Raw genomic sequence first — 13,075 nt, forward strand, 5'->3', positions numbered from 1 at the left:
TGGAAATATTACTACGTTAAATAACTTTCGATTGGAGGAGCGCGCAACTATAATGGACGGGTACATTCCGCGAATATTCGATATTCGACAGGGGACATAAAAGTAACGAGCCAGAGACTGACCAGTAAAGCAACCCTTCGGAGAACGAGCTTTGCTATTCAAAACTGGGTTTATGGCACTCAAGCTACATGGGCTGAAACGATTATTGTTTCGCTTGTCGCCGCTGGTAGCACGAGCGAACATAATGAAGTTTCCATCCTCTCCGCCGGGCGTGCATTGTTCCGGATCGTGCTGAAACAAAGTAAAGTGGCGCCTCGTGTTACGCGCGTATCGACATCGACAGTCCTAGAAAAACGAGCAGAACCGTCAAACTCGTCTCTCCTCTTTCTCTTTCTATGCGCCTTGCTTGGCACGAAAAACGTATTAACATTACGAAGCGGTCGTGATATCTCATCTAGAGGCAAGAACGAGACCGTGTATGCGTACGTATATGGAGTAAGTAAATTCAAAGCAGCCTACCGGTGAGCCGAAGTTGTGACCGATCTCGTGGGCCAAAGTGACGTGAGAAACGGCGGGTGGTACGTGCTTGCCGTAATTCAGCAAAGTCACTATTCCGGTGTTCAGCGACTTCATACTGCCACGATAATGCTGCAAAGTTTATAGTATATTTTGTAGATTTCAAGGTGCTCGATGTTCGTTTCGAAAGGAGGCGCGAGTGAGTTTCGGATTTCCGAGTTTCGAAGCTTCCTCAATGAAAGAAACGAAAGGACGGAGAGTTGACCGATAGTCGATTTCTATTTCACTCTTCGCGTTTGGAATTGTATGATTTCTACTCTTTATTGTCATTTTTGCTTCGGATATGAAAGCTTAAAATTCATACGAATTTTGGTAACTTTTACGAAATAGTTTACCGTATCGGTAACGATCTATGAATTCAACAACGTCCTCGCAATAGCCTCTGGGCCTAAAGTACAAATAAAACGATAATAAAAATTCTAATAACTTGGTAATATGGTGTTTCTTTCTTACTGCCTATTTTATACATTTTCCAGTGTATACATCGAGTATAATATTTTTTGAAGTAATTTGTAGTTACGTTATATTACGATATATCATTACAATTTATATATACCATAATATTTTTTTAATTCACTGTAACAACAAGCTTACCCCGTTCTTTTCGCAGACTCCACCAGCGTTTTTCAGATCACCGGTCCAAGCTAGTCCAAGCGTTCCCATCTCGAAATCCCGATACGTGAACATGTAAGCTAAGCAGAACGCGTCGTAATCCTCTTCTGCAATGAACAAGACGAACAAGGGGATTTGCAATCGTTCGGGTGATCGATCGGATGTTTCTTTCGCCGCAAACAACAATCGGCTGGCGTTATGCGAAGTATCGTTAGAAGGAAGATTTATTTACCGGAGAAGAGCTCCAGATACTTTTCCACACCGTAGTTGCCTGGGAATCGATAATTGGGATCTCTCAACGCGTCCTCGCTGTGAACTTTCACACGTTTTATCATGAAGCTGATGTTGTCAGGTCTGCCGTCCTGGTTGAAATCTAGCAACAGCAACGTATTCTCCTTGGATGTCTGGAGTCGGGACGAGGTACATACGTATATTGTTCGCGGACAGTGCATACACAACGTTGGCGAATATTTTATGATCGTAGTTTCTTGTGAAACTGGCTCGCAACAAACTTACGCTCGGTACTTAATTGCGAAATTGAACTATTGTTAACGAAATTTTACAAGTCACGCGCCTTAATAAATTCCATTGCGTAACGCTAACAAGTTTGATATTGAAACAGAGAACTACGGGTTAGGGTTACAGTTGATAGTTCTGTTCAACATAAAATCGTAAATTACGCTTGTCACCTGTTAATCGACCGATATTACCGGTTAGTAAACAACTATCGTGCAAGAGAGACCAGTTTGAAAAATGCGCCTATGTACCGATTACGTATAACTAATTATGTATAATAGGCGAGATTTTTATCACGATAACGAACATTCGAGTTCTCCAAAAGATCCGAGGTTTCCACCAATAATTCTTCAACATCTTAATCATTTTCTAATTGTAATAGAAGTTTGTCAGGCTCTGCATATTCTTTTGTAAATGTGCTAATCCTTATAAACGTTCTAAGAATATCGGTTCCAGACACTGATACTAAAAAAAATCGTCGAATTTCCATCGCGCTATAAAGAGTGCGAGAAACGAGTAAGAAATTTACCAGTGTGCTTATAAATGGAGTTGACCCTTTGCACGTGTCTCGTCATCACCTCGATGCAAGCTTCCTCCGTGCCGTATCTCGCGAAAAACTGATGATCCGCTTGCAGGTACAGCATGCAGGTAGTTTTTCGTGGATCCACAGTGGCACGTTTGTGCAAATGCCTAGCGATACGATCACCGTCGCTGCTTCTAAAAAGGAGAAAAGCGGCGAGTCGCGAATTTCTTACGGGACCCGGATAAGCGCGGCTTATCCTTTTTTCGTAGCGGTTTGCTCGAGACCGACTTCCGTTTCGTGATTTTTATGATTTTACTCAAAACGAAACGTTACGCGATACGAAACAAAATGGACCGTGTTACGAGAAGAGACGAGCCGTGCTCAAACAATTTTCTCCGACCATTTTCTCTCTCGCATCCGACACTCACGTTTCCATACGTGTTACGCTCTTATCTCTGTCCAAGGTCAAAACTCGTGCACCGTTTTCCTTCGAGTAGAGAGCTTGCCTCTCGCCGAGCAGAGGTTCGTAAAGCGTCCGAGAGTCGTTCCCATAATCATGTTCGCCCCTGAAAAAGTAAAGATACGGTATAACGATATGTGCATGGCGTGCGGACGTGATCATTGCTTTCGTTGCACGCGGAAGCTGCTGGTACAAGGAGCAAGAAAATTATGGTAATTATTCGGAACAGCGTACACCTCACTGATTTCGGTGAAGTATGTTGTCAAGCTTGATACTTCCAGTAAACTTCTTTCTATGTAGAGAAACCCGCACGAAATCGTATACTTAAGTTTCCAGAGTTCTATAACTTCTTAATTTATGAAACACAAGTTGTGTAATCAATATCGTATTTATTAAATGCCTTCATAATGAATATAAAATAACTGGAATGATACAAGATGTAAGGAAATTATGGTAATTATTCAAGATAGCGCGCACCTCATTGATTTCCATGAAATACGTTGTCACTATTGCGAGTAACTTTCTCCTATGTAAAAAGAAAACCTGTACGAAATCGTATACTCGAGGTTCTAGATTTCTATAAATCTTCTGAATTTACGAAGCAAATTGTGCAATCAAAAGTGTATTTATTAAATGCCTTTGCGATGAATAACAGATAATTGAAATAAAATTCAAGAGTTGAAATATAATATTCAAATTAACGATAGAACAAAATCCTCTCGTTTTTGGTCTATGGACTTTTTTTTATCTATCGCAATTTTATTGTATGAATCGCGTCTTTACTCAAGTAGCTTTTATTATCATTTCGTCTAGACGCTTCATCCATTTTATTTTCATTGTATGTTAATTTTTAATTGCTTCTAAGTTTACGAACAGTGGCGCTTAGTAGAAAATGTTCTATACTTTCGACTCGCCTTTTTCACGTAGAATCGTCGTCTTGCCGATTTTGTCATGTTTGCTGGCCCTGTAATTTCCTTACACGTTTGTACACAAGATAGTTGGCAAGGACCGCGATTTAGCTCGCGCTTAATTACCAACGATTCGTCCGGGAATGTTTGAAGATCCGCGGTTTAAAGCTCGTTACATCTACGTGGTGAGGCCCTGCACGTATGCCGACGAATAATGCGTCGGAGAAATTGGTAACGAAATTAACGCGAGGAAGGTGCAGCCCGTGTTCCGAGTTGATAAACCTCAGACGGCGCAGACGTTCGAGCAACGGAGCTGTCTCTCGTTAGATCCATTTTCATCCTCGGTTAACGTAACGCGATTTGCCTGGGCTGTTTTAGAGGCGTTATCCTGTTACATTAACGAACGAACGCCTATGTAGCGACGAGGCCTGGCAATCTGCTCGTCCTTCCATCGCTACGCGTTACTATGATTCCTTCAAAGAAAGTCTAATATTACAGTTACAGGTTTCAATTCTTTGAAGCAATTCGTAAATTTGTTTCTCGTTACGCTAGAAACGCTTACAGATGCTGAATATAATAAATGTAAATTTAAAAAAAGGAAGAAGAAAGAAAGAAGGAAATGTGTCTTCTCTTCGTTCTTATTTTTGTTTTTTTTCCAATTAAGGAGAATAGTTTATTTGTTAAGTATCTGAATTACGTTCTTCTTTTGGTCGTTATGGATACAATCGTAATTTCTCAATCGTTAAAACGTGTCTCGAGTTTGTCATTGGTATACGTATCTTCTCGTTCCATTTCTACGTTAAACATATACGTAAAATATTAAAAGTTTTTCGCACTCATATAGAGGACACCGTTACATTTGCTTACTTCTGTTACACTTTATTATGTTGCTTAAGCTTTTGCATGAACTGCGAATGTTTTACGTTGCAAAGTCAAGTTTATACAAGGCGTACGTTCTTCTTGCTCTCTGTGTAAGCTGTAAAGATATATGCTTGTAAGGCGTAATTCTTTTACACGGAGTTGCGTTTTAAAACGTGATTAAGACTGAAACGGTAAAGAGGAAGTCTTGTAACCCTATGGGGGTGGCAATAAACTACCACTACTACGTTCAAAGTTTTCTCTGCTTATTAAAATAAGTGTAAGATTGGAGTATAAAAATTCAAGGATCGTAACAGGGTCAATTGATCTACAACGTCTACAAAAAGTATCTTCGCGTTATTACATACTAATTAATTAGTTCCAGGTACATTGAATTTCGTATCATTTAATAGTACTCTCGTATGACTGCCAACATTCGATACCATGAAAATGAAATGTATAAAAGTTGATAGAAAGAACGCTTCTAATATCACCTAAGATCGTACATGGATGATTCGTTTTCTAACACACAGTGGAAATCATCAGAATGCGATGGAAGACACTCACCTTTCCGTGGAATCGTGAGTAGCAGATTGATGCAACTGATGACTGGCGCAGGGTAACGATCTACGTGGCGTTAATACATCCGAGGCTCGATAAGCTATGCTGTGATACGTCGGAGATGTGTCTTCTTCCTTGTTCAAGTATCTATTTGTCGGCTCGATGTAGTATTCCTCGAATCCAGTAACGACCGTGCCATCGAAAAGGCCATCCTCTGTCACGATGCCTTGCACCATAGCATTGTCGTCCTCTGCAAATTATCATTTTCAAATGAGAAACTGCGTTGTAACGCAAATACGTATACAGTCGAGTACACCAAAAGGAATAGACAAGATTTTCCTAAGTATCTATAACATATATATATATTTCCTATAAAACGTAAAATCAATCGATAAATTGTCAAATGTGGACACGATCTCTTTGTCTCTTATGAAGCTCGTATTACGGGATACTCTCTGTATATTTCTGGAGAGGATTTTTAAAAGTAGAACTTGAAAAATATCGATGACTAAAATGGCTCGACGATCGCCAGCTGAAATATTCGTATTCGTCGACTTGATTATCCGTGAAACTGATTGAGGTACATGGTCTAATAATGTTCTAGTGATCATTTAGGTATATGGTACATATAGACATATGGTTGCAATGAATATCTTGTAATTTTTACATATACATATATATTTTTATATATGCTGTAACTTTTCATCTACACATTTCTCCCAAATGTGATCAATATAGTCGTGTCTCATCAGCGGCAATGAAATTTCAAAATGTTTCATATAATGCATAGAATATGAACATAAAATTTGTCCATGACGAGTGTCGGAATGGTCTCGCGAGCCAGTGTACGTTCATAAAGATAGGAATTTGCATAAATATCCGCATATAGCGCATCCCATTAATATTATGATTTACAAGTGGCAATTCTCTTGCAGTTTCGAAACGGCCTGTACCAGGTGAACGATCCGCCTCTGGAGGTGGCGATCGAGAGAATTTATCGAGAGATAGATCGACGTTTTTACCGTTCCACTGCAACGAACTAGCTGCGGTGGCTCGCGTTATTGACGTAATATCGTTTCTTTCCCGACAAAATATCGCGACGTTTTGGCGAAAATAAGCAGCACACTGGGGAATTTGTTGCCCGTGAGAGTAAAAATATTTTTTACCGCGTCATTTTCCGGCTCCCCACGCACGCGCAGACAAAACACTTCTGAGCTACCCTCGTAAATCGGATCGTACGAGAATAGAAAAAACAAAAATTTATTACGACTCCATAGCCAGGAAAATTCGCAACGAATTAATTGAATACCGGTACTCCCGTAGCAGGATGAGAGATCGTTTTATTCCCTTAATTCGATTCGAGATTGCAATAATATTTACGATGTAATAACCCTTGGTAGAACCGTGAAAGAAGCGATTGCTTGGGAACGAGTCAAAATTGTAGAAAGCTTTTCCTTTGTACAAAGCTTTCGTTTTGTGAAAATCGACTTTGAAGCTGTGAGCGGTATGCGCGCACTCGTCACGGCTTGCTTTATCAATGAAGCGTACACTCGACGATTTTCAGAGTAATCTTCTCGAGAACACGCTGTATTTTTCTCCGAATATTTCTGTGTATTTCTTTTATTACTTTCGTTCAAAGTGGCTGACTGATATCGTTTTTTCTTTGCCAAACCCTTTCTACGATTCTCTACTAATCTTTCAAAAAGGCTGCACGATGCATCTGTTCTGATTTACGTAGATACATCATATTTTTCATTATTATTAATATCGTTCGCAAGTTTTAATATCTATTGTCATTGTTACTATCATTGGTCTTAAATCATTATCGATTTATCATCGTATAAATTTCATACTATTATCGTTCTATCAAATTATTATTAGTCCATTCACGTTTTCGTAAAAGAGCACATAAAATGTTATTATAGTAAAAGTCCATTTTCATGCAAAGTCCATTTATATAATCAACTAATGACTTCTTTATCTGATTTCTCTATAAATGTATCTCGTCCATAAGTAAATTTTGATACACAAATCTTTATGCTCTTTATACAAATTTTATAGTGTTTTTCCTTTATAATATCTTCATAACATTCGTAGACTAGCGAAACCGCGAACATTCACAAGTCTGTTACTCAAGCTAATAAATTGAAAAGTTTATTTCTACAGTTTCAATAATCACACAAAGGTAAAAAGTCTCTTTAGTTGGCTAAGAGACTTTGTTTTATCGTTATAAAATACAGTATTCGGCTCTCGTGACAATAATAATCCAACCACCTTTGGATGAGGGTTGATAGTTTTGCCTGTGACAGTTAGGGATTGGCCTAATGCACGCACATTGACCAGCCCGAGACTATTACGGGTTTACGTGTTTCATTAATAAATGCATCGTAAAAATATATATATATACGTAAGGAAGAAATTGTAACACGTTTTGAAATATATCAAATAATTTTTGGTCATATTGCGACAGAGGACATCAGAGGACTCTCGTCAAATTTTCCAACCTTTTAGATAATAATGCATTCTAATACTAGTCAGCAGCTGGATTCACAACATGATGGAATCGGTAACATAAAAAATGATTTATTTATATCTGGACTTATTACCAAGCAAAGAAACCTTTTTTACGAGAACTTTCGTCATGTGGTTCACAACTTCACGATTTAATTAGATATACGTAGTTCTTCCGCGATATAATTACACACACGCTTATAAGAATTAAATAAAATAAATATTTTGTTTGAGAAAAACGAAATAAATGGGGCAGAAATAGAAAACGATCTTATTTTTACTTTTTTTTTTTACCTTATAACAATATATGTACAGAATGAATTTACGAGAAAGAAACAAGTAGGCATTTTTGGAAGGATTTCGTCAAGTTTGTTGAACTGTTAGGTTAATATGGAAAGACAACGTACTCGAACAACTATACATATGTATACGTTCGCACGCGTAATCGCACGTAATCAGCTCGCACGGAAATCGAGCGAATCGCCTTCTATTTAGATTCAGGCAACTCGGGATAACTTCGTTTCGTGTCTCGAATCTCGAGGTTCGTCGACGGCCCCTGCAGCTTCCGGGTGGAACGATAGATTTCCGCGGCAAACTCTCGAATCGAAAATTGTCTCGCTGCGAGCGGAGACGGCGAGACAAAGCGAGCGAGAGCCACCGACGAGGAAGGAAGAAAGTAGGGTAGAGCTATCTATTTCCGTCATAGCCGTCGTCTTCGTCGAGAATTACACCGTTTCGACGATTTCATAATTTCCGGACGCGCGCGCTTCCAACCCTCCCCAGTTTCTGTAAGAAGGAAAAACTGGGTCGACGAACTTTTACCGCCGCCGACAGAAACGCTGCCGATCTTGTTGGCCGGGATTTTCAATCGCCTGGTAATCTTTAATCGCGTAAAGGAAGGATGAAAAATGAAAGTCCAAGGAGAAAGAGGGGTTTTGAAAAAAAAAAGAAAAAAGAAAGAAAAAACAGAAGTCGAAATAGAAGCGGCAAGCAGCTCGCGGTGCACCGTACACTTGACATAATTCACCGTAATTGGTTGCCGCTCGTTTCTTCTTCTTCTCTTTTTTACCACCGACCTTCTCTTCGCGTTTTCTCGCTGCGAAGCAATTACGCGGGCGTTCTTCATAATTAATCGAATGATACACGGCCGCGGTACCGTTTAATTTAGCATTTTTCACCGGACGGGCAACCCCTGTGAAACTACGAAAAGAGAACGAAAGCAAAAGAGTTCTATCGCCGGAAGTTGAGTTGGTTAATTGTCGATTACACAAAAGCTCCGAATTTCATAGCCCTTCCTTTTTCCACCCTCTTTCCTCGTTCAACTTCCTCTGCGGGATCGAGGGGACGATGGAAAGAACGAACGAATCATTCAAAGGTTTTTCCTTGCAATTAAGTGTTTTAAATCCCTCGACGGGAATCCGGGATAGGTAAATTCACCCCTCATGCTAATCGATACCCCTCGAACAAAGGAAACGATTGAACAAAGGGTTCTCCGGCTCAAACGATCTAGCTCCTGATGCGGAACTACGACCGGATGAAATTACCATTTAAGCGAGAATCGAAAATTCCCCCTTGAATGTCGGCAATTGAGCGAGAAAAGAGGTAAAAGGGGAGGAAAGGGGATGCTCATTAGCTCCCGATACATCCGGAAAAATTCCCCTCCGAGCCTCGAGTGCAGTCACGCGCTCTTTAACGCAGTTCCACTTTATTTTTGTTTTTCGACTAATACAGCTTCACCTGGTATTTAATATTTCATTCTAATTAACCAATCATTGTACAGTTTGCTTTCACTATAGAATTTGGTCGACAATGTTATCGCGATATCAATCTCTGCTGCGCGTCCGGTCTTTTGCAGGATGCCGATTTGTTTGTATATCCAATACATGGACAATACGTGGCTTAATAATGTTAATTAAAGGTAAATCAAACTAATTCATTCTGTTAATCGAACTCCTGACAATCTACATGACTGATAAAACGCGTAATTTATCGTCCGCAAGTATCAGCGATTTTAATAATTTTTTTGACGATCATTCGAAAGGGTCAGCCTAACTTTTTGAAAGTGTTAACCGCAGTATATGTCCAAGCAAATACGATATATATAAACTTTAATTAATCTTATTATTGCACACCTGGTTTGAATGATCCTTGCACAGCGTCTCTTATCTTTTATCTCTTACACAAAGTAATCAATCAGCTGATTGCTTCTCTGTATATTCTCCAGATGCTCAATTTTCATATTCCTGCGCGTTTCCTTAGAAGTCATAATTTTTTCAGATTGGAAACACACCGAACTTTCGTGAGGTGAAAATGAGTTTCAATCGGATTTATCAATTTGCAAACCATTTTCACGATGTACTCGGCTTCTTTAATAACTCCCTTTCATCGTTCAGACGATCTTTTACCTCTGCGTTATTTAACTCGTAACATAAGCCTGATATATGCTCAACTTTACTTTACGTTATATATTTATACGATGCTTAACGTTGAGTTACAGTTAAATCGTATTATAAGCTTAACCTTACTCCCTATTTTATCGTAATTGTTAACGCTTTTCTCTCTAATTGCCAATTGTCATTTCCTACTCTGTAACAACCATATCGATCCGCTGATATTATAATAAACATTTTATTATTTTTATTATTATTATTATATGCATAAGTTGAAAAATAGTAATCGCCGCGGCTTAAAGCTAGTATTTTCCGATTTCATTCGAAACTACCGTACGTTATGAGAGAAGTCACAAATTCGGCGTGTCTCGAAACGAAGCTCAGCGTAAAAAGCGACACGGCGATGGAATCTGTGTGCCTGGCCCGTTTTTCCCTGCTTTATATCGAACTTTGGCCAACGCGCGCGCGATTCCATCGGCAAAATCCATTTAAAACGAACGTGCCGCGCACGAAATGGTTTATGAAACGATACCGTTAAGTCTTGCAAGTTTTCCAGTCCCCTGTAGTTGGACTGATGGTCGGTTTACGCACAGTCGATACCAGTGTTCCCACGGAAAATAACAGACCGTGGCCGTGGACACGCGATCTAAAAGCGTGGCGGCAGGGGAAAAGATAACGAGAGATAGAAACAGAGGGAAGGGTGCGTAAAAGGGAGGACGATATCGAGCTTAACAAAGAATACGGTTCGCCGTTTAATTTGCTTTGTATCGCGGTACCTGGTCGATATGCGTGTGGACACTGCGGACTGGTAACGATGTCGCTGATGGGATGTCCTGTCCTTTGTTACGTACAGCGAGTCACGAAAGTATTTGAACACTTGCTATCCGTAGGAAACTTTCGAAATTGTAGAAATGTCGCAATGTGACACGCGACTGTCATGTTTAACCCGTTAAATTTTAGATTTTGAACTTTCACGACGATTAGATGGCACATCTGCGATTCTTCGAATTTCAGTCGCGTTCGTGGTAGCAGTAGTTTCACATTGTTCCGACGTTTCGTGAACATCCGAGGTCGCTTCTTCGGAAGCTCGCCGAAAATTTCTGCCCTGACGATGTCGCGCACATGTTAAAAAATTGAAACGCTACACGAAAGAGAAGATTCTTTAAAATTGCGTGCAATGTATTTACGAAATCGAAGATATTTATTGGGAAAATAAAAGATTTAGAAAATTAGTACAATGTTTCATATGTTCTATAATCTAATAAAAAAGGGAATATGTATATCTACTATTAATAAGCTTTATTAATAATTAATTCGAATTTATAATGCGTTTATGACTCTGCAATCACGTAAGAGTTGCTTATTAACGATATTTACCATCAGTTATTCATTTATCATTAATATGTAAATTCTAATAAAATTACGACAAATCTATCGGTAGAGATATAAAAGTATTTAATAGAACATAAATAATCAACACGAAACAGCATAAATAATCTTCTCTGAATACATTAATATCATTAATAAAGTAAATCGTCGGCTATCCCAATAAATACTTTTATAATGCTCAGTAGAGATGTATGTTTGCAAACAAAAATCCTGTAATTCCTATGTAAATTTCTCGAATCGTCTGGAAGTTGGCTACTAAAACCGCAATGCCGGTGTCTCATTACGGTTCTAATAAAACCTCGAAACGTATTTACCAAAGTTTTTACAATAAGCGTCCAAACATTGTCCCGTTTCGCAGTGAGCTAAAAACTTGTCGAGAAAGGTCTCGAATAAAAAAGCACGAGTTACCAAGTGTCAGCGAGTATGAAAGTCAAATAAATTCACCTTCGACGGACTTGGACGACGCGTGAGAAGTCTTAAAATCCCGGGCGTAAGTCTTCGCAATTCAATTACATCGGTTTACGTTACGCAAAAACTTCTTCAAGACTCGCGGCTTACAATAGCGAGCTGAACGAGGGAATCAACAGAGATACTGTGTAAGCTTTTCATCCTTGATCTTACGTCGATGGGTCACGATCAGAGGACACGTTCGTGCATTTACTCCTGGGAAGAACGACACATGAGCGCGTTCGAATCGACGGTGGATCCTATCTAGGACCTTCTTTTTACCGCAGCTTCGAGAATGACGGAAGAAGGGTGGCGAATGGTCTCCGGAGACAAGAAGGAAATCAAGGAGTCCCACGTCGTCCAATTCCCTTCCTTCGTTCGATTTTTGTTTCAAACGAGCGGACGAAGGCTGGCTAATTCGATCCAATTTCGCGCGGCTGCTTAACCGTCAACGTGGATTCCCTTCGGACGAGTTTCAACGTAATCGACGCGCGATTCGATGACGTTGCCGATGCAAGATGTACCCTTGGTGCTCCCGTGCTCGAGGAAATGGGAAAACGGTGGTTGGTTAGACTGGACGATTCGAGGGAAAGAAGTAAACGACGAAACAAACGAGTTCTTACGGGCGTAGTTATGCGCACAGTGGGTGTAGGAAGCATTCGTACGCTCGTTTAAAGCAGAATAATAAAAACGGATAAAGAAGCTGTAGAAAATTGTCTTCGCGTTCTTTTCTTAGCGGTTCCGACCGATTACGTTTTATTCTTTTTTTCTTTTTGAAATTCTTTCCATGCATCATTCGGTAAACTGATCCTTCTGATTTCTCGAGGAAGTCGTTTGGTTCAATTTTAAAAAAAGTTATTTTGTTTTAAAAGAACGTACGATAATACCTTCTACACTCGCTGTACTATGGTTCGTGCAAAGTATCTGATAGATATTATCCGCGTACAGGGCAGACAGAAAAATTAATATACTACGCTCTAATAGATGTTATCGTAATTTACGTTAATGCGTGTTAATATGTACTAGGAGAAGGAGGATGAGGAAAGTAGAGGAAGGAAGATGAGAAGTAATAAGACCAAAGAGAGCACTGCGGATAATACAGATCAGAGGGCGGCATGACTAAGGTGCGAAGGGATGAGTGTTTATAAAGAATATTGCAAACCAAGTCCATTCTATGGTTCTCTGGAATTACAATAAGTATCTATCTACATACATTTAACACTTTGACTGCCACACCGAAATCACATGTTTCGCTCAGGATGCCACAGGAGTATTTTTATTATTCAAAGCATATAATGGGAAAATAATAATAAATTGATGATGT

General features: G+C 39.5%; 1 protein-coding gene across 3 annotated transcripts in view; it reads right to left on the minus strand.

Moving 5' to 3' along the window:
* Window positions 1–13,075, minus strand: part of LOC139990849 (disintegrin and metalloproteinase domain-containing protein 10) — a 56,858-nt gene that overhangs the window by 7,458 nt on the left and 36,325 nt on the right. For 2 of the 3 annotated variants that reach the window (XM_072010403.1, XM_072010406.1), the window contains exons 5-11: window positions 5,021–5,264; window positions 2,656–2,793; window positions 2,234–2,421; window positions 1,421–1,561; window positions 1,171–1,295; window positions 520–648; window positions 123–291 (exon numbers count right to left, since the gene is read on the minus strand). In XM_072010403.1, coding sequence (XP_071866504.1) covers window positions 123–291; window positions 520–648; window positions 1,171–1,295; window positions 1,421–1,561; window positions 2,234–2,421; window positions 2,656–2,793; window positions 5,021–5,264 — 1,134 coding nt within the window. The remainder of the gene's footprint in view (window positions 1–122; window positions 292–519; window positions 649–1,170; window positions 1,296–1,420; window positions 1,562–2,233; window positions 2,422–2,655; window positions 2,794–5,020; window positions 5,265–13,075) is intronic. The other variant, XM_072010404.1, reaches the window with a different exon arrangement.

The sequence above is a fragment of the Bombus fervidus genome, chromosome 9, assembly GCF_041682495.2.
Source record: "Bombus fervidus isolate BK054 chromosome 9, iyBomFerv1, whole genome shotgun sequence".
Lineage (NCBI taxonomy): Eukaryota > Metazoa > Arthropoda > Insecta > Hymenoptera > Apidae > Bombus > Bombus fervidus.